Source organism: Ischnura elegans, chromosome 8 (genome assembly GCF_921293095.1).
Source record: "Ischnura elegans chromosome 8, ioIscEleg1.1, whole genome shotgun sequence".
In the NCBI taxonomy this organism is placed as follows: Eukaryota; Metazoa; Arthropoda; class Insecta; order Odonata; family Coenagrionidae; genus Ischnura; species Ischnura elegans.
The window spans coordinates 2209522-2234696 of record NC_060253.1 but is presented as its reverse complement, the minus strand read 5'-3'; the positions used below and the strand labels follow the sequence as shown (position 1 = coordinate 2234696).

Below are 25175 nucleotides of genomic sequence, written 5' to 3'. Positions count from 1 at the left end.
ATACATGTATGCAGCCCAAAAACATCGACGTGATCCATTCATCACCATAGAAACCTTCGAACAAGTTTTATTTTTATTTTAATGTCAAACTTTTACCATGGCCCAACTTTAATGAGTGGCCTATTTGTTATCTAATTGTCAGCAGTTCTATAACTATTTTTGTCTTTTGCTTCAGTCCAATAGCAGGGGTGAACAATTGCTGGAAAGGGGTTCTTAACAGTGGGAAAGCTGGCTTATTCAATCCTGCTCACACTGTGGCATACTTGGGATCCAATCTGCCCACGTCTGTGAAATCCTCTGAGTTCACCCGTGGAGGTAAGAGACATTCTGAACTCATTTTGAGATTCCATTTGGCAGTGATTGGTCAATGTTTGAGAGCTCCCATGAGTCTTTAGCATGAGTCTATGTCCCTACCCTTTGCTGTAGATTATCTCCTGAGCAACTGGTGACTTGGAGCTGTAAATATTTTTGTTACTTGATTCAGCCAAAATGAATTTGGTGAGGCCTTGCCTAGGAGGGGTGAGGTGGCTACCTCAAAGCCCATCCCTTTCAGGTGCAGCCTCACCAAATTCCTCCTGTCCTTCATTCTGTTGTTGCTGTAGAAGCGTACCATTTACATGACTGCTTTTTTGTCTCTCTCTTTACTGGTTATGTGGTTGCGCATGACTGCTACATCCACCCAGTGGCAATTGCAATTTTCTATTTTTCCTCATTTTGTGGCCATTCCCCTTCAGTAGGGTGGGCCGAAAAAAGTCAAATGAGTCCAATCAAAAGCATGTATGTCTTAAAAGTTGCGTACCATCAGTAGAATAAATGGCATAAAATATTAGGCCTAACGGATAATTACTTTAGACTGCACAAACTTTGATTATATAGGTACAAGAAGGTATTACTATAACTATCATGCAACTTAAAATGACAACATGCTCATGGATACATCTGCATAATACCCCACTAGCCATCTAAAAGGCGTGTGGCAGAGGGTGTGAGGACAACAACCGTTTGCACATAAAAATGAAGTGCTCTAACGAAGTTAGGACTAGCATTTATTAAAGTCCTTATGATTCGGGAGTAAAAATGAATTCCCATATCACAGAGTAAGTATAAATAGAGGGCTCACTGCACATACAAAAATCGTATATATATTTTTGATGTAGTTCTGGAAGAATTCACCAGATGGCGAAGAAGAATTTTTTGCAATTTTTTGAATTTGATCGTTCCACAAGCCTGTTAATAATAATAATTAGCCCTTCAATATTTGGACTCCATTTCATGGATTTGTCAACAACTACACCAAGATAACTTATATTATTTACAAAAGAAAGATCTGAGTTCATTATTTTTACATTTGGTTGAAAATGACAATTAAAATTAATACAAACTGACTTCTTTAGGTTAACAGAGAGCATATTCTCTTGAAGCCATTCTTGAAGACTATCAGTTGTTCTAGTTATTTTTTCTTGTAGAGTAAGGTAGTTTTGGGCCTGTATTAATAAACTGGTGTCATCAGCATACAAAATAGTCTTTACATCAGGAAGATTATCTGGCAAGTCATTTACATACAGATTAAATAGTAAAGGCCCAAGGATTGAGCCTTTGGCAGTTATTAGGGCAGTAACTTGGAAAAATCTATAGGAAATGACCATAAAATATTATATTTTTCGAATTTTGACTCTCCCCCCTAAATTGCATTTGAGCGAGGGTCAGGGGTTCACCTAGAGGTATTAAAATTTTTCAGGCCTTATTTTTGATCGGTCCCACAACTTTTTTTTGTTGGGCCAGATGGATTTGATAAAAATCGATTTTTCTGATCCACCCTACTGTACATCTGTGAGCTACTTTTTGAGATGCAGTAGTTGAAATGACTCACCCAATGTTTGCTATTAAGTAATTTTATTAATATTATTGTTTGATACTTCATAAATCAATAATTATTGTTAAATAATGTAAATAAAAATTTAAATAACTGTTAAAATAAACTTTTAAAATTTGCTGTCCCCTGAAATCTGCTGCTCGGGGCACGTGCCCCGCTCTAGTTCTGGGCCTGTAACTTTGGCACCACCTGAACAGCGTAGGTCACAATATGATAAGATATAGACTTGTGCAGCTATTTCATTGTTTTTCTGAAACCTCAAAAATTTGTTATGGGAACTTCAAGTGATGGTGGAGAAATTTTATTGGACAGTGCCCCCAAGTGGTTGTTATTTCCTGGTTCTTTATTCCTCAGACGGGAAGAACACATATTCATCTCGTCGTAGGCTACGACCGGACATGATATCCTCGCCTCAAGGTGACCTGAAACACACTGGCCACGTTGGCTTGGATGGAGCGTATTTTGGTGATATTTCATTTTTAGGAGGGAAGGTGAGTTCACTATCTACTGTTACTGTAATTATATATTTTATTTATACCCTTCAATTAGTCTAGCGTGAATAAAGAAGTTATAATAGAAATTGCATGCTCTTCAATCTCTTCAAGCACTAATCTTCAATCAAGAGCTTGTTTTGTGACTCACTTGAATATTTTGTCACTCCCACTCATACCTCTGTTGCTGCTGTTACTCGTTTGTTTCTTATCGACTTAATTTGAGGAAGCAAGAAGTGATGCAAAAATATTCAATGCATTTTAAGCACTTGGCCATAATAGTAATGGGTTCAGGGAAGACATGGTAAACGCACTAGGCAGGAGTTAAGTTTTGTTGGTTTAATGGAACGTACAGGCTACGCTTAAAGTAACAAATACAACTTAACTGTTGGCCATACCACTCCATGAGCCTTATGCATCCCTTAGCCATGTCAGCACTCATGTCACCTGGTGACTCCTGCAAGGGCTTCCTATTGCCCAGCAATGGTTTCAGCTACATGTTTTACTCATTAGAATCGATATCTCTTATGCTGGGAGAAGTAAAAGCCATTCTGCTAACTTGTACAACTTCCCTCGGACTGAGACCCCACTATTACGGTGCAGCGGTGTCAGAAGTGGGATAGCCACACTTAAATGTAACACTGCATTTGGCGACTAACATTTCCTACATGAAACCAACAGTTGAGCTGACATGAGTGCTGACCACCGCTGGTACAAGTGCAGTATTGTAAATTTGATATTTGTCAGAATTTAATGTTGAATGTTGTTTTTTATGTGTTTTGTTGAAGTATGTACCTGTTGTTTTTTAACAATGTTCCTTGACATTTGTGAGAGGACACATTTATCTCAAAATCTTCATTTGCCTGTGATAGATGGCTATCAGTTTAGAAGCATATTTATTCACAAATGAAAAAACGACTTCGTTTTATTCCACTAATTTATTTTCACGGTACGACATGTTTCGACCTTGAGCGGTCATTTACGAGTACCTACTCGTATTAGGAAGGTACTCGTAAATGACCGCTCAAGGTAGAAACATGTCGTACCGTGAAAATAAATTAGTGGAAGAAAACGAAGTCATTTTTTCATTTGTGAACTTCAACTTCCACAAAGTTGAGCCTGACACCAAAAGCATATTTAGTAGTAGTAGTAGTAACCTTTATTTGCCCAGCGGACACTGAACACAGTAAAAAAATACATGAGTTGAGTGTATAGGACACGTCATATACATATAAATGTTGCAAACAATAATAAAATAAAATACACAGGTGTATGGCACCATAATTTGACCAAAAGAAGTTCATAAAGTACATAAAATTTATTCCATATTCAATATGATTATTTTTCCCCCAAAAATTCCTTTACGGAATAAAACTGTTCATTCCTTAAAAACGTTATTAATTTCCTTTTGAACAGGACTGGGTCCATTTCGTACTTAAAATCAGTAGGGAGCCTGTTCAGTACAAGAAGGCCCATGGATTTAGGCCCCAAGGATGCATTTAAAGTCCTGCAATATGTTTGATGCAGATCTCTACAGGCTCTAGTTTGGTGGGAATGAACATTGTCATTAGACATATAATTAAATAAATTTCTTTTAGCAAACATGCTTACAACATAAATGTAAATGCATGGAACTGTCAAAATATTTAACCTTTTGAAAAAGGAAAGACAAGGTGCATTAAAAGGAGCATTACATATTAATCGTATTATACATTTTTGAGCTTTGAAAATTGAATCAGAATGGGTGGAAGAACCCCAGAACAGAATACTATAGATAATTAAAGAATAAAATTCTCCGTAATAAATTGAGAGTAAAATATCAAGGCTTACAGTATTCCTGATACTTCTGATAAGGAAGCAAATAGAGTTCAACCTGCTACGAAGATTGCATATATGTTCGTCCCATGACACATTTTTATTTAAAACAACTCCCAGAAACTTGGAACTAGAAATCTGGGGTATGCGTGATCCCCCTAGATCAATGGTCAATAAAGCAGGGGGTTTATTTTTATTGGAAATGTATATAAGTCCAGACTTGTCAGGATTGAGTTTCAAAAGATTTTGTGAACACCATTCACACAGAAGTTCAGAAACTCTAGATGCCCTTAAGGACAAATTGTTTAACGATGGTGCTGATACAATTACATTAGTATCATCAGCATATAAAATTGGCTCAACTCCTTGAACCGTCTGCAAAATTTTTGGCAGATCATTAATGTAAAGTAAAAATAGGATAGGGCCCAGGACTGAGCCTTGGGGTACGCCTAATGTAACTTCTTTACTGGGAGAAATAAAATTAGTGCCATTCTTTGATAAAATAGCCTGTTGATGCCTTGCACTGAGGTAAGATTTTATCCAGTTATAAGGGATACCTCGAATACCATAGTGTCCTAATTTGGACAAGAGTAACTGATGATTGACTAGGTCAAAAGCCTTGGAAAAATCAAAAAATAGCCCCAAGGTTTCGATTCTATTATCAAGATTTGAAAGTATTAAATTTACCAAATGATAGGTGGCTGTAGATGTAGATCTGCATTTCCTAAAACCATTCTGTGAGCCAGACAAAAGGTTAGAAAATTCAAGAAATGATACAAGTCGATTATGGAAGACCTTTTCAAATAGTTTCCCTATCTGATTTAGTAAGGATATTGGACGATAAGAATTCATATCCCGTTCGCTACCTTTGCCTTTATATAGTGGTACAACTTTGGCAGATTTAATGGCATCAGGAAAAACTCCAAGTTGTAAGGATTTGTTAATTAAAAAAAGTATATGTTCCTTGATAGAATTAGCTGATTTTTTTATCACAATGCCTGGGATGCCATCTATACCAGGACTACTTTTGTTAGGAATTTTTTTAATGATGTTCATCAGTTCCAATTCAGAGCAAGGGAACAGGTACAATGAATTAGGCAGGCTTGGGTTTAAAGAATGATTGACAGGAATTGAAGTATTTGTAGTAGTCTGGTGGGACAAATAAAACTCATTTAAGTTAGATGCCATTTGAAAATAGTCAGAAATAATATTACCAGTGGAGTCCAGTAATTTGAAGTCATGATGATCATTAATAGAACTCTTAGCTTCCTTTATGATCTTCCAAATTTCTTTAGATTTATTATCGGCATTGAGAATTCTACAGTTGTTAAATGTTTTCTTAGCCAATTGTAACTTTTATTTTATGCTTATCAAGATAATTGATGATTTCGTTTAATTAATTTGATTTCTTCTTCTAAGAAAATATCCTTGACAAAAATTTCATATGCCTTTATATTATTGACAATGATTTTCTACTTGAAATCTTGTTAAGCTGTAAGTGAAGTCCACCCTGACATTGGTTTATTCAGGTAACACCATATCCACACCTGCCCCATCAGGTGGTCGCACCGTACAAGCCCCAGGATGACGGGCGAGTGATTGGACCGGATGAGCACATCTCACTCATGAGGACTTCATCCCTTGAGGTCTCCTCATCTGATAAGGCACCACTGCTGCTCAAAACCAGTGGAGGAAGCACTGGAGGTACCAAGAAGCCCTGCCTTGCTCAAGGTAAGTGGATGGGAATACCTCATTTGTCATCCAAATAGTTTTTTTTCCCATGACGAAATATGGTAGAACCATATTTCATCATGGAAACCATCGGACCCTCACTTTAACACCGATTCCTTTTTCATCTTGTGAACATATTATTTGTTTGCTTGGAAATTTTTTATGCACATGCGGCTCTTCACATTTTGGCCTATTTTCTCACAGAATTATGTCATGTGAATGTTGCAGCTGAAGTGTTGACGGTACGATCGACATGTATGCACCTTGTTTCCTTTACTGTCCTATGTATTGTATTTGACCGCATGTAAGATGCACCCTTATTTAGAAGGCCACACACAAGGGAAAAAGTTTCAATAGCCTGCGCAACAGTGCACACCACACACAAGAGCTTAAAACTGTGGTTTCTTTTAGTGCTCACATTTTGTAAAATCATTGAATGCAATTACCAAACATATTTTTATTAAGGAAAATTAACAAACGGCAAGCTATTTTGAACATCATCTGTAAATTTCAATGATGAATAAATGAATGAACGTCAAGCAATCAAATATAATACAAAATGAAGCAGAAACAACAAAGAACACAGATTCGAGAAAATGTTTCCTATCATGAAATCAGACTTTAATCACTTTCAAAACCATAAAAATCCTTTTCACTGTCATCATCATTGAACACAAGAATATCGTTATGTTTTTGTTTTTTAGCAGTCTTCATCTGATCTTTGTGCAGTCGCCAAGTACGTGTCATTTTTACAGTAGGTGGTGGACCGAAAGGCCTTGCTGCTGCTCTGTTACCATCCACTTTGGCATAGTATAACACTCCTATTCTATAATGAATTGTATAGCTTAATCTCTTGTTTCCTGTAGTCATATTTTCCAGGATATTTTTTTAAACAAATAGTTTAAGAACAGATACCAACACGTTAATGCAGAGGAGCGCCAATAGCGACACGTGTGTCGGCTGAGTGTCGGGCATCATACGTTGAACGAGTAGTGCAATGTTGTACTATGTGCTACTCCCCACTTCTCCACATGGAGCGTGGGCTACTAGTTTCGTTTACTTTTTGACGGGAACGGTGCAGTGTCGGAAGAAAAGCATCCCAGTTTTCTCTTTTGACCTACATTTTGTTGGCAAAAATTAGTTAAACCTGATAAAATAATAATAATGGCAGATGTAGAAAAAGCTATGGGTGTCTAGACTTTTATCCAGGCTAAAAATATCATTCAGTATTGATAAAGTTAACCTGTGTCTTTCACGTATAAGATGCCTGAGGTAACTTTTATGAAACCAAATTTAGAAAAAAAAGTGCGTCTTATATGCTGTCTAATACGGTAGCTCATTCGGGGCTGTCCCTACGTCCCTAGGAAGCCCAAAGTACTCTTTTTAATCTCTTTAAATCATTGCTAAAATTTCTTCTATGTTTAGCAATCCTGAAGCACTACTTTTAACTTGTTTTTTTACTTTAACCTTCTATATCCTATGTATATGATGAAGACTATAGCAAATTCCAATTTGTTTAATGTCTTATAAAATTATTATCATTATTACAGTCAACTTAATGTTTTCAAAAGTAAGAATTTCATATTGGAGGAATGAAGTAAGTCTCTTTTATCTGTCAACAGATAACAACTGGTCTGATGCCAGCAGTGAAAGGGGGACCATTGGAGTTACTTCATCATCGGGTTCATCGTCTTTGTCACGTGGCACTGGTGGCAGTAACTCGAAGGGCATTCTTCTTCTTGCTGATCACGAATACCATGAGATAAGTGATAATGAGGAGGAAGGAGGGGCAAACAGCCACTCTGGTTGCAAGGATTACAGCCTCGATGGTTATGATGAAGATGATGACAATGGTGTGGAGAGCCCACGGTTTGAGGTTGGTGGCTCCCTTGCCCCTCATTTAAAACCAAATTAAATCATTGAAGGAAAGAAATCACTCTTTCTTAGCTATCAATCACCAAGCCCTTTTTATGCTATTTGCACGACCTGATGCAAGTTTAATCAGCCATTTCAAAGTGCATTGGTTAAGTTGAGGATGAATGAGTGGAAGCTGGAGAAAAGGCCCGTTTCTAATTCTAAAATGATTGCTTAAGAAAAACACACTGTTTGCAGAGGTGCCATTTTTTGTTGCCATGCTCAAGTTGCATTATTTTATTTTATTCTCAAACCACCGAGTACAGCTTGTATTGGCCTTTTTACGTCGGGGTGTTTGACAGATTTAACAATTGCACGTACACGAACAACCATGCCATTGATAGGGATCACATACTCAGGCTGGACTTGAACCCACGACCCCTTGTTTGGCAGGCGAGGACGTTACCCCACTGTCACCACAGAGGCCGGAAAATTAAATGGCGATATTAGTGCATTGTAACTAGAAATGTGCGAATAGTATCCGCAGATACTCGAATACTCGAAAGTATTCGATATTTGAGGTCTCGAATAGTTATGCGAAAAGTACCGCCTCGAATACTTTGAATTTCGCGTCGTACACGCACGTCGTTGGTAGTTGACCCAGAAAAATGTAGAGAACCTAGAGAACTCCAGTCTTTTAGTGCATGCAGCACCGTTTTAGGCAAGTTGACGAACTACATCAAATTCGCGGGTTAGAGCGGTGAAAAGAGTTCGACATGGGGAACCTAAATTGATCCGGGTGAAAAAGTCCGAAAATCCACGGTTTCCCCCACCAGGAAAACCTCAGTGCCGTGGGATAGTAACTACGTAGCACAATTCCCAAAATCCGCTTCCCCCTCCATCCATCAGCCCTCATCCCCTCCTCCGACGCTTTCCTCCTCTTCGAAATCAAACATAAGACCCCAGCTCGCGGAGGTTTCGTATAAATGAGACGAAGTGTTTACCATGTGTCATTTATGGCTAATAAGGACAGGCACTTAGTTTGAATCTTTTCCAGGAGATGAAACTACTATAGGGAGAAACTCAGTGCCATGGGATAGCAACATTGGCGCATTTCCCATGATCTGCTATCCCCCTCCATTCAGCACTCGCCTCATCCATTCTGACGCTTTCCTCTTCTCCGAAATCAAACAAAAGGTACTCGCTCACACAGGGATCGTATTACGAAGACCTTAACTTTGAAAAAAATATCAAGTTACACGAGAACAATAAAGACGTGTCTCACGACCCCCTTTCCTAACCCACTGACCTTTTTCTGTCTACCTGCTTCGAAGTTCCCCATTTCTGGAGGTCAACTGCTGCATGAGTACCGTGGGATAGTTACATTAGCGCATTTCCCAAGATCCGCTATCCCCCTCCATTCAATACTAGCCCCCCCTCTGAAGCTTTCCTCTTCTCCGAAATAAAAAAATGGTCCCAGCTCGCGCAGGGATCATATTACGAAGACCCTAGCTTCGAAAAAAATATCAAGTTAGACGAGAACAAAAGAAATGTGTTTTGCACCCCCCCCCCCTTTTCTCACCCGCTGACCTTTTTCAGCCTACCTGCTTCAAAGTTTCTAGTTTCTGGAGGTCAACTGCTGCATGAATCACCTATTAGCCCAGAAGGTGTCTAACAATGACTTTCGGCAATTGATATCGCACCTTTGTTGGATTGAAATATTAGTAATGTGGGCGTAATTTAAAAAAGAACAAGGGCAAACGCGACGCATTTCTGACTTTATTTAAGCATTTTACGCAAGGAAATAAATGTCAACATAGGACGGAGACTTGGCATTCTGGCGAGACTCGAAGTGAGCAGCAGAGCTTCTCGGAAGTTGATGTGGTATTTTTTTACGAAAACATATATCAAGTTACAATTCATGAGTGGTGCTATAAATCTTTATTGTTACAGTCTCAGACAAAAGGATATTTTCTCAGGATATTAGGTTTCTCCCTGATAGCAATTCCAATTCATCTTCTTATCTCGTGAGAACTCCTAAAGATAGACTGAAAATAATTGAAGAAAAAAAAAGAAAACAAGTGGAGAAGAGCTTGTATTTTGCAAAATGCCTCAGATTGTCAGCTAACACTTGGCAACAGGAGTGGGGGTAAAGCGATGTTAGTTGAATTAATTATATGCCCAATTGTTTCCATAAAATTGAAATATTCATTAATCAGCTAAATTCCTGTTCAAATCCTTTAAAGGAAATCAAAATTACTCTCCAAAATCTTGTGTTGCCTGCTGCATAGGCAACCGAGTCAAACATTCCAGCATTCATCGTTTAGTATTTGAGGTATGCGAAATTCGAGGTATTCGAAATTTGAGGTATTCGAATATTCGAGCAATGATTTAATATTCGAATTCGATATTCGAGTTCGAGAAGTCTGCTATTCGACCCATCTCTAATTGTAACCCTTGGGATGTTGGGCGCCAATTATGTAACCTGGGGGGGGGGTGCATGGTAGTGGGGAACGGTTCGTTTGGGGGGGTTACGTCTGAGTGGGATGGGTCGTGGGTTGAGGGAAAGGGGATGTGGGGGAAGCAAGAGGAGGGGGTGAGGAAGGGGCAAGTTGGTGTGGGGTGGTGGGTTCCTTTTGCAGTTTGCAAAATCTGCATGCGTGCACGAAATAACAACGGCTGGCTACACAAATTATGAATTCAACAAAACGATTAATGCAAAGACAGCAGGGAAATATGCACTGAAACACATGAAATTGACCACCTTTAAAGAAAACTACTGGCCAGTGAAAAAAAATAAAAAAACAAAATAACTCAGATTTACCCAATACCAAAAGACAATTATAAAACAGTAAAAAAATTTTAAGCAAAATCTTCGCTTCTTATGAATGTCTGGCGTGAAAAACAAAACAAGTGAACTGAAAACGTCAACACTAATCCTAAACACTTTGTCCTAAAAACTAAAATTATTCACACACATTCACGGGGTATGCGGGAGGGCAAAAATGAATTTTAAAAAATGCGAGGGACAATTATTTAGGGGCAACGGGTCTTCTTTACGGTTCTTGATTTCTTGAATGCTAAGTCTCATAGAGGGCAAGGTGAGAAGTACAGTCAGATCCGGATTTAACGTCTTCGCATTTAACGTTTCTCCGCATTTAGCGTTTATTTTTTTGGGTCCCGATTCATTCCCTATTAGGACAATGTAAAAATTATCCGTATTTAGTAGAGATGGGTCGAATAGCAGATTTCTCGAATTCGAATATCGAATTCGAATATTAAATCATTGCTCGAATATTCGAATACCTCGAATTTCGAATACCTCGAATACTAAATGATGAATGCTGGAATGTTTGACTCGGTTGCCTATGCAGCAGGCAACACAAGATTTTGGGGAGTAATTTTGATTTCCTTTAAATGATTCGAACAGGAATTAAGCTGATTAATGAATATTTTAATTTTATGGAAACAATTGGGCATATAATTAATTCAACTAACATCGCTTTACCCCAGGCATTTTGCAAAATACAAACTCTTTTCCACCGGATTTTCTTCAATTATTTTCAGTCCATCTTTGGGAGTTCTCATGAGATAAGAAGATGAATTGGAATTGCTATCAGGGAGAAACCAAATATTCTGAGAAAATATCCCTTTGTCTGGGACTGTAACAATAAAGATTTATAGCACCACTCATTAATTGTAACTTGATATATGCTTTCGGAAAAAAATACTGCATCAACTTCCGAGAAGCTCTGCTGCTCATATCGAGTTTCGCCAGAATGCTAAGTCTCCGTCGTATTTTGACATTTATTTCTTTGCGTAAAATGCTTAAATAAACTCAGAAATGCGTCGTGTTTGGTCTTATTCTTTTTGAAATTACGCGCACATTACTAATATTTCAATTCAATAAAGGTGTAACATCAATTGACGAAAGTTATTCTTAGACACCTTTTGTGCTAATAGATGACTCATGCAGCGGTTGACCTCCAAAAAGGTCAGTGGGGGAGAAAAGGGAGGGCCGGAAACACGTTTCTATTGTTCTCGTGTAACTTGGTATTTTTTCGAAGCTAAGGTCTTCGTAATATGATCCCTGCGCGAGCTGTGACCTTTTTTTTATTTCGAAGAAGAGGAAAGCCTCAGAGGGGGGGGCTGAATGGAGAGGGATACCGGATCTTGGGAAATGCGCTAATGTAAGTATCCCACGGTACTCGCACAGCAGTTGACCTCCAGAAATGGGGAACTTCGAGCAGGTAGCCAGAAAAAGGTCAGTGGGTGAGAAAAGGGGAAAGTGCGTGAAACACGTTTTTATTGTTCTCGTAACTCTATATTTTTTTCGAAGCAGGGGTCTTCGTAATGCGATCCTTGCGCGATCTGGGACCTTTTGTTTGATTTCGGAGAAGAGGATAGCGTCAGAGTGGGTGAGGCGAGTGCTGAATGGAGGGGGATAGCGGATCGTGGGAAATGCCCTAAGGTTGCTATCCCACGGTACTGAGGTTCTCCTGATGGAGGGAATCGGGGATTTTCGGATTTTTTCACCCGACCATTTTTGGTTCCCCTCGTCGAACTCTTTTCACCGCTAAAATCCACGAATTTGATGTAATTCGTCAACTTGCGTAAAACGGCGCTGCGAGCACTAAATGACTACAGTTCTCTACATTTTTTTCCGAGTCAACTACCAACGACGTGCGTGCGACAGTGTATGACGCAAAATTCAAAGTATTCGAGGTATTCGAGGCGGTACTTTTCGCACAACTATTCGAAACCTCGAATATTGAATACTTTCTAATATTCGAGGTATTCGAGTATTCGCGGATACTATTCGCACATCTCTAGTATTTAGTGTTTCCGCATTTTGCGTTTTTCCGCATTTATGGTCGTAAAAATTTGTCCCGCTCAAGATTTTTTTGCCCGATTTAACGTTTTTTCATGACAGTTCATCCAAATCTTTGAATTTATGCTCATCAACAAGAACAGTCTCATGAAAGTTAACCAAGAGTCGATAGAATCTACCGGGGAACGCTTCTTCAACTGCTTTCTTCCGCGAGCGCAGCGCTGCGACCTTCAACTCGCAAGTTGGGCGATTTGTCTTCTCGTAACGTTTCGTTCCCCTTCTAATCCAAACACCAGGCACTTTTTGTATCAGATCCGATCTAATGGAGCAAAGTCCTTCACTTCTTGAACTTGACTGCGATGATACGTGACGACTGATGACACGAGTTATCCTCCGAGGGCCGCTACAATAATGGTTTTCTCGTTATGTTTTCAATTGATGGCTTATGCCCCTTTCAACTCTACTCCGTATGGGCAGTCGATTATTAGCCCAATATTTTTCAGTCGGCGACATTCTCTTTTCAAAAGAGGAGGCCCAATATCAATTGCGCAGTTCACTAGAAGATTCTTTCTATAATCCATTCCAAGGTCAGTTTCCACGGAGGAACAGCGAAAGAACAGAGGAAGTGTTTCCCCTGTCATGACCGTGAGTGAAAGCATTCTTTCCCTACGGAACAACATTATTTTACATCGTAATTTAGATATCCCGGAGCCAATTTATCGACATGCGGCTGGTTGATATCGCTGTCGATTCAAAAATATTTATCTGGTGCTAATTAATGTCAAAAGAGAATGACAATCGGAGTTTTGACGAACTATCACGGTCCATGACTCTAAATAAATCGCTCATGCTGGAAAAAAAAATCACCGCATACTCACGGTAGAATAGATGAGCGCGGAAAAATACGAAAATCCGGCAGGAATCCCTTGGTGGTTGACTTCGACATCATAACCCTGACGAAATTGCCAAACTCCAGAGGCACTGACAATTTTTTGGATGAAATCCAGTTCTGTTGAAGATTAAACCTTTTCACTTAACAGAGTTTAGCTAATCGTTATTCAAGGTCCAACCAAATTTTATTAAAAGCTGCCGAGAAACAAGGCGAGTCAGAGGCAAGGTGATCAGCACGCCGCGTAAGCAACTTCTCCCGGCTCCATTTGACCTGCATAAGGCCGCGGATATATGACAACAAATCTGGTGTTATCATCGAGTTGAATCACCATCGACTTGTACGCATACTAGAAATAAGATTCTACTTTTTTGGATGACCTCGAAATCCAAAATGTGCGCATAGGAGGCTTTTTAAAGGCTCATAAATCCCTTGTTTCGCCGAGGCAACAGAAAACGTTAAGTTGGCAAAATTCCAGAAAACCTCCCTACTAGATATTCGGTAGTTGAGAATTCGGGATTAGCGATCTTCTGCTGTTCCTTTATTTCACTCATTCCTCATGATTTTTCGAGTACCTACTTACACCTTTTCTTATTATATTAGAAATGCATTAGTCACCTACATGTCACTTTTACAGAAAAAATTCTAAATTTCATCGAGACCACTGAAATATGCTTAAAAATGGAATCACTAATGTCCATAATAATAATCTGTGTGGGAATGCTTTTAAGTTGATGTTTATTAGAATTTTCTTAAAATATTTCATTCAAACAATTGCCATCCTCTCATCACTTATTTTTACTACCCATTTTTTTAGTATTATCCAACCTTCATAGGGCAGAGAACATTTCATTAAAGAATTTTTTGCTGCATTCAGCACCTTTTAGTTACTTAAAATAATATTTTTTATTCATAAAAAGCCATTCCAATCATTACAGACCCTAAAACCTGAAAAAAATGGCAGGTCCTCATTTAGTGTTTTTCCGCATTTAGTGTTTTAAATTTTGTCCCCCCTGAAAAACCTTAAATCAGGATTCTACTGTATTTGAAACTTTCACCCTCATCACTTGTTGGGGAGCATATCAGCTACTAGACCAAATATGAGGATTGTCCAAAAATTAAGGTCTCCAATGCTTTTTCATGTAGTAAACATCATTTTATTGCTAAACCAATATGAGATTCTGAAAGATTGTCTTTTAACTGATATTCAACTTAGTCCCCGTCAAGATCAATGCATATTTTGGTCTGCTCTGGAAGCTCTCTCACCACTATCCTGCTGACTCACATATGACAGAATCAACAGCTGCCTTCAGCCCTTCATCACTTGAGAATTTCATTCACCCCAAATGTTGTTTCAAGTTGAGGAAAAAATAGTAGTCACTGGAAGCCAAATCAGGGCTGTATGCAGGAAGATTGATGATATCCCATCTGAATTTGGCGATGAGTTCCATTGTGATGCAGGGAACGTGAGCGCAGGCGTTGCCATGGCACAAAAAAACTCCCTTTGCCAGCTGACCCAGTATTTTTTATGCTCATACACTTTTCTCTGTGCTCATCAGTGAACTGGCGATGGATTTCAATAGAGGTTGAATCCTAAAATCACAGAAATCTAATCACACAACTTATTTCACACTTGGTGTCGACGGCTTTCGGGAGCAGCTGCGTATTGCGCTTTGTCACACGAGCTTTCACGGTCATTGCAGGTTGCATCATCAGGTGATGGCAAGGCTTTCGTCGCCTGATAATGCGACCTACAATGGCCACGAAAGCTCGTGTGAGAAAGCAAAACACGCAGCTGCTCCCGAAAGCCATTGACACCAATGAATCTCGCTGCAAAAACCTATGTTCCAAGTTAATGAGGACTTGGTGGGAGCGTTAATTTGCCCCTCCATCTTTAATGGCTGCTACAGCAAAACTGAGCAACGCAGAAAGGGGAGGAGTGGCCACACAAGGATGATTTTCACCCCCCCCCCATTTTGCATGTCAAGCAAGAAGGAAGGAACAAAGTGCTGTTGTGAAGTGATTTAAGCCTTCAACAGTGACGTACAGTAAGAGAGACCGCTGCATTTCTAAAAGTATAAATATTTTCAAAATTAACATTTCAAAATGTCTGTAATTCTCGTTAGCTTCATATTTTTGCACAACAAGGACATCCCTTTCTTAAAATTTAATGTTCTTTTTATTAATTTCTGTAAATTTGCAATTGAATTCGATTAGCAGCCTGTGAGTCCGCACATCACTAAATAATAAAAATCAATAAAGGTAATGCTGATGGAAATGATTCAAAAATCTGTTAAAAACAAGTCTTAGTAATTTATTAAGCATAAGAATTATTGATATTTTGTTAGTAAGTGTCTTTAGTTGTAAAAAGTGAATATTTAAGCTCTTAATTTTTCTAAAATTCATTGTGTTAGAATAAATGACCATTCAAGTAGTTCATCTACATCTACATAATACCCTGCAAGCCGCCTAAAAGGCGTGTGGCAGGGGGTGTTAGGACACCAGCCGTTTACAGCTAAAAAAGAAAAATTAAGTGCTCAAACGAAGTTGGGACTAGCGTTTATTAAAGTCCTTTATGGTTCGGGGGAAAAACGAATTCGCATATCTATCCGTTCGGCAAAACATCTCTCTTAATTTATGACTTCTATCGGACCTGGAAATATAGTGTGGCTCTATAGTGTGGTAGTTTCTGAAGGCGAATGTAAAACAGATGAAATCCAGTTTTTATTGGAAATATCACCCATTTTGTTCTTTGAATGCTAAGATTTATATAAATGTAATCAATAAATAGAATTATATAGTGGTGAATTTCTCGCACCCCTAGCAGGCAGTACACCTAATTTGGAACCAGTTGAATCCCAAAATCTCGAACGCCCACAGCTGGAGCACAACATTCCTTCACACCTATCTTTCAGTCCGTCTCCTTCTAAGTATTTGGGGACAGAACATCTTAGCATCGAGTTTTATCACAAGAAGAAATTAAAAAATCCTAGGAAACACCAAGAGTAAAACGTCGAAATGCAAGTGACATTACGTCTACATTTGTCTGAAGTGTTTCTTTTTTTTTTTTGGCCCCTTTTTTTTCAAGCAACCAGAAAACCCTTGAGTGCATCTTTTCTGAGGTAGTGTGAAAATCTGTCGACAAATGCCGACAAATACAACTGATAGTGAAGGAGGGATCACAGATCATGACAGAAGTGATGTTGTAAAAGACCTCCCCAGGCAAGAACAATTTTTTACAAGAGAAATTGCTATAAGTGGTCATCGAATGAGCCAAAGAGGTAAATTCGTATACCCTTCCATAACACCGTTACTCAGAAACCTGGTTTGAAGAATTGCATTACATCACTGGGTAGGGATATTGAGCCTCTTGATTATTAGTCTCAGATTTTTGATGGGCGAAATTTGCAATTGAATTCATATGTTGGTATGATCAAAAAATAAAAGGACCTAATGATTTTGCGTCACCCTAAGGACAAATTATTGGCTCTTCATTTTATGGATTCTCGGCGAACAAGACTGTAATATCCAATGTCCCCTAAATATATAAGGCTATTTGCTTAGTTTCATTTATGCATGACAGGGTGAGTGGGTCAGGGAAACCAGTGGTAATTGAGTCGTGAGCGAGAGCTCCACAAACCTGAGTGAGTGAGTGCATGTGTCCTACGCGGTCATTTGTTCCTTGGAGCAAATCCGCGAGGTGCGTGAGTGAGTTTCGCATTTGTATTATCTGTTAGTGTCTTACCTTGTCCAACACTCTCCGTGTTAGCATTATAACTTCTCACTCCCATCTGCCCACCAAAGAGTACGGCCTTGGGGAATTAATTTTCTTTCAACAGTGGTAATTGCATTAGTGGCGTAGGTACTTTAGACAAAATGTGCTGTAGATACACATCCGGAAGTCAATGGCAGTCTTTTTCAGAATATTAAATATTTCCTTTGTCAACTCTTTTTGTGCTTCAGCAGTCTGAGAAATATAAGAGAGATATAACTCGATTTAATTGTATTTAATCAATAGTGGAGATCTCGTTAGACTCAATATGGGAAGGAGAATGTCAAATCTTAGACTCCCGAGACTGGTGGGATAAATTAATTTGCAAATTCTCCGTCCACCTCATGAAGAGGCTGAAGAAGTTGAAAGGTTTGAGATGCGGACATTATGTAGACTTTTTCCGCTGTACAAATACACGGAAAACCTCTTTCTTAATGTTTCAGTGCAAAAAGCCTGTGTATGCTTTTGTGAAATTTTGATCGCCTGCAGAATGCAGCCAGAAAAGGAATAAGCAGGATAAATTTCATGGCTACTTACTACTTAGCCTTCCAACTTTAACATTTAAGGCCATATTTTTAAGTGTGACGAATTATTAATACATAAATATGATAATTATAACTCTAGTGTTTTTGGCATCAGTTTTTTATTCTCCTTCAAATAACAATTTTTACTGACAAATTGGGAATGTAAAATTTTTAATATAAGTTTTAAATTAGTTAAGCATTTAAAGAAAAATTAGACAACTATAAAAATGGCTTTGCAATATTTTATGAATTTTTGATCATTGCGGTGTCCCAGACCGCACGTCACTGGTAGTGTAACAAGAATTGCCATCACTGTTTAAGGGTTAAGCTAGTTTGCACCATTGCGATGGGAGATTGTTTGAGACCTTAAATTACAGACAACCCTTATATGTATTCAAATGAACTGTGAAGAAATTTTTGAGTTGAACATCACTTTGCCTTACTTTCTTGAGAACATGAAATGGATGATTAACTTGTTTGCGGCAATGTGACTAAGCTGTGGGTCACACTCATCTTCCTCCCTGCAAATTTACTGTTTTTCTTCATTTTACGGCTGTTGCCATTTGCCACTTAGCTTCCTCCCGTTTCCATTGGCATAAGGCTGCCAGGTGTTGTGACACTTCTAGGCAGTGGCTAAAAGAGGAAACTAGGTGTGACCCACTGGTGGGTCACTGTGCACAGACTAAAGTACACCCAAAGATCCACTGAGTCCAGAAAGGGAGATGCCTCGTAAATCTTTTGTTGAAGTCACTTTCAGTGTTCTTGATCTTACCCTTCAGCTTCATGCATGCCTCAGCCAGAGACAGAAAATCTTTTGGCTGGGTTACATGGAAGGGAATTGCATTTCAAAGAGTTAAATGGTGAGGGTGAATGCATTTTGGGGGGTTTATTGGGAGCGTTACGTATGAGATGAAATTTTAACATTTTGGGGGAATTAAAAGCCATAGACACTTGTCACAGCTTTGGCTAATGATTCATATATTTTATGCTTTTGTCATATCTTTGAACTCAAATCAGAAGTCATTTGACTTTGGGCCTAGTCTAATGGATGAAATGGACGCCATGCTGAGGTCATGGCACGTGGGTGGTGACCTCTCCCCTTCCAACGAGAACGCTGCTCACGGAGCTGCACTCCCTCAACCCAGCAGCAGCCAGACCCCTCCCCCAGTCTCCGGGCACCACCCTGCCACCTCAGAGGATGAGCACAACGCAGATGGAGACAAGTACAATCACAGACACCGGGAAGACACCGCTCACAACATGAGGAACGAACTGCGGGAAATGGCAGCAAAGATGAGTGGGAAGAAGAAGCTGGCCACGGTGAGCATCATGCAATTTCACATAGATTAGTGTGGTTCACCATTGATATTAATCGGAGGTGATGTGCTCTGAAAGTAGAATACTCAGATACAAATACATATTAATTATCACCTCCGGTCCATAATAGTCCGAATATTGGTTTGACGCAGCTCTCCACTCAATTTTCCTCTCTGCCAAACTTTTCACATCCATGTATCTCTTCTCTTTCACATCCTTCTTTTGCATATCTTTTATTCAAGGTTTTTTCCTTTTTCATTCTTGCCATCGTCTCTCAATGATTTTCCTCATCAGGCCATCATACCTCAAGATGTGGCCAATTAGGTTGTGTCAAGATATCTTTGTTTTGATGTGTTCTTATCAACAGGCTTCTCTCCCACTCTTCTTAAGACTTCCTCATTGCTACACGGTTGATCCATTTGATCCTCATCATTCTTCTGTGTTGCACCACACTTCGAAGGCCTCTCTCTACCCTTCATTTCTCCATCCCTACCATCATTGTTCATGCCTAGTTCTCATTAATTTTTCCATTAGTAGTGTATGTATTTAATTTTTTACTGTAAGTAGATGTTTCTTTTGGTGGAATGCTCTCTTTGCCTGGGCTATTCTGCTGATAATTTCTTTCTTGCTTCTCCTAACATTAGTTATCCTATTTCTCAGGTAGCAGAATTCATCCACCTCTTCTTGTTTTTATTTCCCTATTTTAAAGTTAGTCTAGACTTTTTCTGTTCTACTGTACCTATATTAATGTCTTAGTTTTCTTTATACTTATTTTCAGCTGATATCTACCCATTAACCTACTCATATTTTCTAGAATCTTCTTCTAGAATCATCCTCTAACCCTGCTAGGACAGATATGGTGTTGGTTAATCACAGTATGGTTATTTTTTCTCCATGGATATTCTCTGATGCCTTTTCTTTGATTTAATTAATGGCTTTCTCAATGTATGTGCCAAAAATTATGGGTGAAAAAGCACAGCCATGTCTTATTCCTTTCCCAATCCTTGTTTTTTCACAGTAGGATCCTGATCTTAACACCACTACTTGGTTTTTATATAAACTGTGGATGATTCTTCTATCACTGCAGAGAACTCCAATTTGTTCTTTCAGGATTCTAAGCATGGTATACCAATTCATGTTGTCAAATGCCTTCTATACGTAGATATACAAATTAAACGAACTGGGGCTTGATTCTTTTCCATGTTCATCTCTGTGAGCAATCTAAGGACCAATATTGTTTCTCTTGTGCCTTCGTTTTTTTTCTGATTCTGAATGGGTCTCCTCATCCAGGTGCTCTTCTGCTCTTCATTCTATTCTTCTATAGATGAATGATCCTTGGCAGTATCTTGAATGCATTTTTTTCAGACTTATGGTCCTAAAATTTTCAAAAGTCTTCCCTCTTTTTCTCTTGGTTGTCATGGTTGTGATGTTCCTCTACAAGTCCTTTGATATTTTACCAGTTGAGCATGTTTCACCAATGACTTTATACAGCTGGTTTAAAATCTTTTCTCCTGCTTATTTGAGGAGCTCAGCTGGAAATTCATCAATTTCAGATGCTTTATTCATCCACAGGTCTCTTACTGCAGCATTAAATTCTGATTCTTAAAAATGTGGCTCCTATGTAAATTGCATCAGCTTCCCCCTCTATTCGATAGCTTTTGGTTTAGTCTGTTTCCGCTGTGCAAGTCTTCCTTGTATTCCTTCCATATCTTCATTTTTAATCATCAGTTCTCTATTTTTCCCTCTTAAGGTATAATGCACTTCTCGTGTCCCTTATTCCTTGAAGTGCTTCCTCACTTTCCTGTAGGAGGCTTCACCTTTCCCATGATCAGTATTGCTCTTCACCCACATTTCTCAAGCCGTTCTTGTTTTTTGACCAACATTGTTTCTTTTCCTCTAATCTAACTAATCTAATCCTCCCTCTGTTCTTGAATTCCTGTGCTTTCTTCAATGAGATGCAAGACTTTCTGCATGGTTCAAGGTTTTTTCTTGGCGACTTTTCTTCTGCCTAGAACCTCTTCAGCTGCTGCCTGCTGTCCTTTTCTATTACATATGTTTCCATTGATTCCTAGGTCGCATCCTCTCCTATTTTGTTCTCCTAAGCTTCTTGAAATTCCAGTTGATGTTTAGCCTCCTTCAGTTTTTCAACCTGCCAAATATTTTACTGATTTCTTCAGGTGTTTTGAATTGTAGGTGGTATTTCGTCATAAACAAGCTACATTTACTTTTGATACTGCTCAGGGGTAGCTTTTGCAGCCTTCACCTGGTTCCTGAATCTAGAATGTAGTTGATAGAGAATCTTCTTATGTCTCCTGGCATTTTCCACATGTATCTGCTTTGCATGGGATTTTTGAGTAATGTTTTGGCAACCACTAGCCTCTGTTCAGTGCAGAGTTCAAGTAGCCTTTCTTCTCTTTCATTTAAGTTTCCTAATCCATATTTCCCAGCTATCATTCCCTCTTGACCTTCTTTGACAACGGCATTCTAATCACTGAGAGTATTAAGATTTTCTTTCCCATTTACTTTCGGGATTACTTCTGTGATATCTTGGTAGAAGTCCTCTTCTGCTTCATCTTCATTATCTGATATAGGCATTTAAAACCTGCTCCACTACAGTAGCCAAGGGTTTCGTTTCTATCTTCACCATCCTTTCATTAAACTGCCGGTAGATTTTCACATGCATCCAGGCACTCTTTCTGAGCATTATCCCTACTCCACCATTGCCATTAAGGGATCCTGTATGTATCAATCTGTAGCTTCCACTCCAAAAGTCTCCTTCTTGAGGCCACTTCATTTTGCTGATGTGAAATACATCGAGGTTCATTCTTTGCTTCTCTATTTTCAAGTTTTATAGCCTGCCGCAGGTACGCAGCAACCTAATGTTTCATGATCCTATCCTTAATATTCCATCACATTTGATCTATGTACCCTCTGGAGTAGTCTCCGCCCACATGGCAGTGTGTATTTTAGCCGTTGAAGTGAACCATGTCCGCAGCGAAATTTTTGTTGCTGTACCAACTAAGATTGTCTCCACCTTCACACGTATAGGGTAGAGCTATTGCCCTCTCCCCCGGGAGCTGTCCATGTTAGTGGTGGGCACTGTGCGAGTGAGTCAGTTCAAATGTGTGACTTTGCAGATAGAGCTGTGAGGCGAGAGAGTCTTATTTGGTGAGTTGCGACTCCCTCCCCTCCGCAAATGACTTCCTCTGCGCACACTGACTGTTGGAATTGTCTGCAGTGGGAGTTGGACATTTTCCGTGTGAGGCTCATTGAACATTTGGCAGGTCAAAGGGCACTATTCGTACGGAGCCCACTGCTCGCCTTTTCACGCTGCTTGAAAGATTCTCCTGATTCATTTTCTGGGTATTACTCGAATGAATCTCATATGACCCTTATCGTAATTCTCTCTCATACATGTTCCATGCATCCTGAAACTTTTCTTCTGGCATGAGGGCACTTTCCTTCTGTTTTTTTCTACCCTGGTATATTCAGCAATTGCTCAAATTGCTCTTGGCAATCTGATGTTCTTCTACCTTGGCAAGCTACACACAGCTGGCATTATGCCGGATGCGGATGGATTTCGTCCGTATCTATGTGAACAATGGCGGCATCTCTCTGTGCCTTGTGCGCGTAGCTTGGACCGTCCTCATCCATGTGAAACAGGCCTTAGGGCACTTTCAAACGAGCTGACTTTTTGCCTGCCGACGCCCACAGCACAGCGCCCTTCTTTCAACCATTGGCACAGTCTAAACATAGCATAACTCAAACATGTTTAGACTATGCCATAGATCTCTATGGATGTCTTCAAACGAGTCAAATTGGGCCATTGACGGCACAGCACCCATTTCAATCCGGGCCATCGATGCGCTGTCTATGGCGTGAAATACAGACAATGCTACATTGAGTCCGCTTTCAGACCAAAGGACTTTTTGTCGGCCCCATCCATGTGAAATTCAGGCTGCTCTCAGATGAGATGACTCTCTGCAACACCGTGTGTTGTGCCGTGAATGGCGGCCGGCAGAAAACCATTTTGTCTGAAAGTGGTGTTACGATTTAATCATGTACATATTCAGTAATTCTTCGACACACAAGCAAGATGCGTTCCGAGAGCTTGTTCAAAGGTTGATAAACCTATGCAAGATATCATAAAGTGTGGCCATCCTGCAGAATGCAACGCTACATAACAATTTTGTGTTAGCTCACAGCTGCTCATTTTATCCATGGTGTCCCTGTACCGGCGTGTTGAGTAGTTTATTGTTGAGGTTATAAAAACATTGACAGTGAAGCATGTCGTGAATAAGTTTACAATTTAAGTAACAGTTTAAGCTACATCAGTGAATACAGAATATATTTTGAACTAACTCACAAGTTACAACAAATTAACGAATGATGTCAACAGAAGTTGGAGTTTCACTATTGATCCTGATGCAGTATGTAAACTGTGCTCCAAGGATAGTTTGTGTAGCCCTTCAAAATCTCCATTGACCGTGACTGTTTTCAGAGAATGCCTGTTCTGTACTGCAGGCCATATTTCTGTCAAAAAAGGAATAAATTAAACCCAGATAGGATAAAAATGTTGAATTATTAAAATCAAAACCTGGAGGAAGAACCAGAGGCTGCCTGATGCAATGTGACGTTTTGGTCGATCATGCATTCTTTAACAACGTGTTATTTAAATGTTAAATAAAATGCTCCAAAGGCTGTTACACATACTATGTACTACTTGTAATGGCATTTTATTTAGCATTTACCTGTCAAGGCTGTAGAGCTAATTGCCCCATATTCAGTGTTATTTAAACTTTTTTACTGGGCAAATAAAATTCTGGACACAATCATAAGTTTTTTGACATAACTTTCCTGCTAATATATATCTTTAGTGAAATTATTTTCATTCATTCCTTGCAGTTGGTCATTTAAATTTGTAATTAATTCAGATAACAAGAGTTCATCCTGGGAACCGAGTATTGAGAACTGAAACAATTTAAGAACCAACTCATCCTTAGTAAAAAGGCTCATAAATATTTTTGGAAAAGAACGGGTGAAATCGGAAGAAGGCCAACTGGGGAGGGAAATGTGTCTTCCTCCGGAGTTCCAGGCCGTCTCTCATTTTTTTCTGCGAGTGGTCGCTCAACTCTTCACAAACCATCTGTTATCATTCTCCTTACCAAATCCATATAGTGCTGAAATTTCAACTAATAAAGCAATCCAATTCCAAAAATTAGGCTTGAATTGTAAGATTATGAGTCCATTTTGCAACATAAAAGGAAACCAATGCATGTGCTACGTAAAAATGCTTTGTGTTTCGACACTGAAATAGCACGATTGAATCTAGGATTCTGTGAGAAAAAAATGGGAAAACATCTGACACTGCTGCATTGCAGAAAAATATTTTGACGTAGAAAAATAAAATTTTCAGTGGAAATCAAGGAAATAATGATAAATTGCAGGCTTTTGTGAAATGAAAAGTAGAAATAAATTATGAAAACAAAGAGGGACATGCGAGAGAAGAAGAACTGAAGGCCTCTGTAGGAAAGGAGTTGTAAACCATAACCACCAGGCTAATGCTTCTACCTGGGAAAGGAAGCCAATTTCCACGGTAATATATTAGAACTGTAAATGTTTAACTTTTTTTTGTTTAAACTATTAGTTATACAACCCCATGTGATTTGTGGACACCTCCCGTTGAAATGCAACACTACAAAGTTTTATTAAAATCTTAGACCCGGTTTTCGGCCACTCACCTTATCAGACCCAAAATCAGAATTCATTACGTGGATAAGTTATGATGGAAACATATTTATTCAGCCATTCTATCAAAAGTTTTACGTCAAAAGGAATCGTGAAAGTTGCTGCCCACTTTTCATGAGTTGGTGCCATCTGTTGCCATTCACCATTCAGCACAATCAGGGAGAGCCATTCATCGAGAGGAGGAAGGGCTCACAACAATGTAGGCATCATGTGATGAAGATTTGCAGGGCCAAGGAGTGTGTCAAGTGCGGAAAGGCCTTCGGGAGGTGAAAGCGGTGTTGTAAATTATGTACTCAAGAAGTATGAAATGGGTGTCTCTTTGTTGTCATA

The 25175-nt window shown here is 39.1% G+C and overlaps 1 protein-coding gene across 6 annotated transcripts in view; it reads left to right on the top strand.

The window, feature by feature from the left end:
• LOC124164156 (activated Cdc42 kinase-like) overlaps window positions 1-25175 on the top strand; it is a 225296-nt gene that overhangs the window by 181105 nt on the left and 19016 nt on the right. For 5 of the 6 annotated variants that reach the window (XM_046541349.1, XM_046541348.1, XM_046541351.1 and 2 more), the window contains 5 exons: window positions 176-315; window positions 2228-2364; window positions 5709-5910; window positions 7533-7786; window positions 18798-19100. In XM_046541349.1, coding sequence (XP_046397305.1) covers window positions 176-315; window positions 2228-2364; window positions 5709-5910; window positions 7533-7786; window positions 18798-19100 — 1036 coding nt within the window. The remainder of the gene's footprint in view (window positions 1-175; window positions 316-2227; window positions 2365-5708; window positions 5911-7532; window positions 7787-18797; window positions 19101-25175) is intronic. The other variant, XM_046541353.1, reaches the window with a different exon arrangement.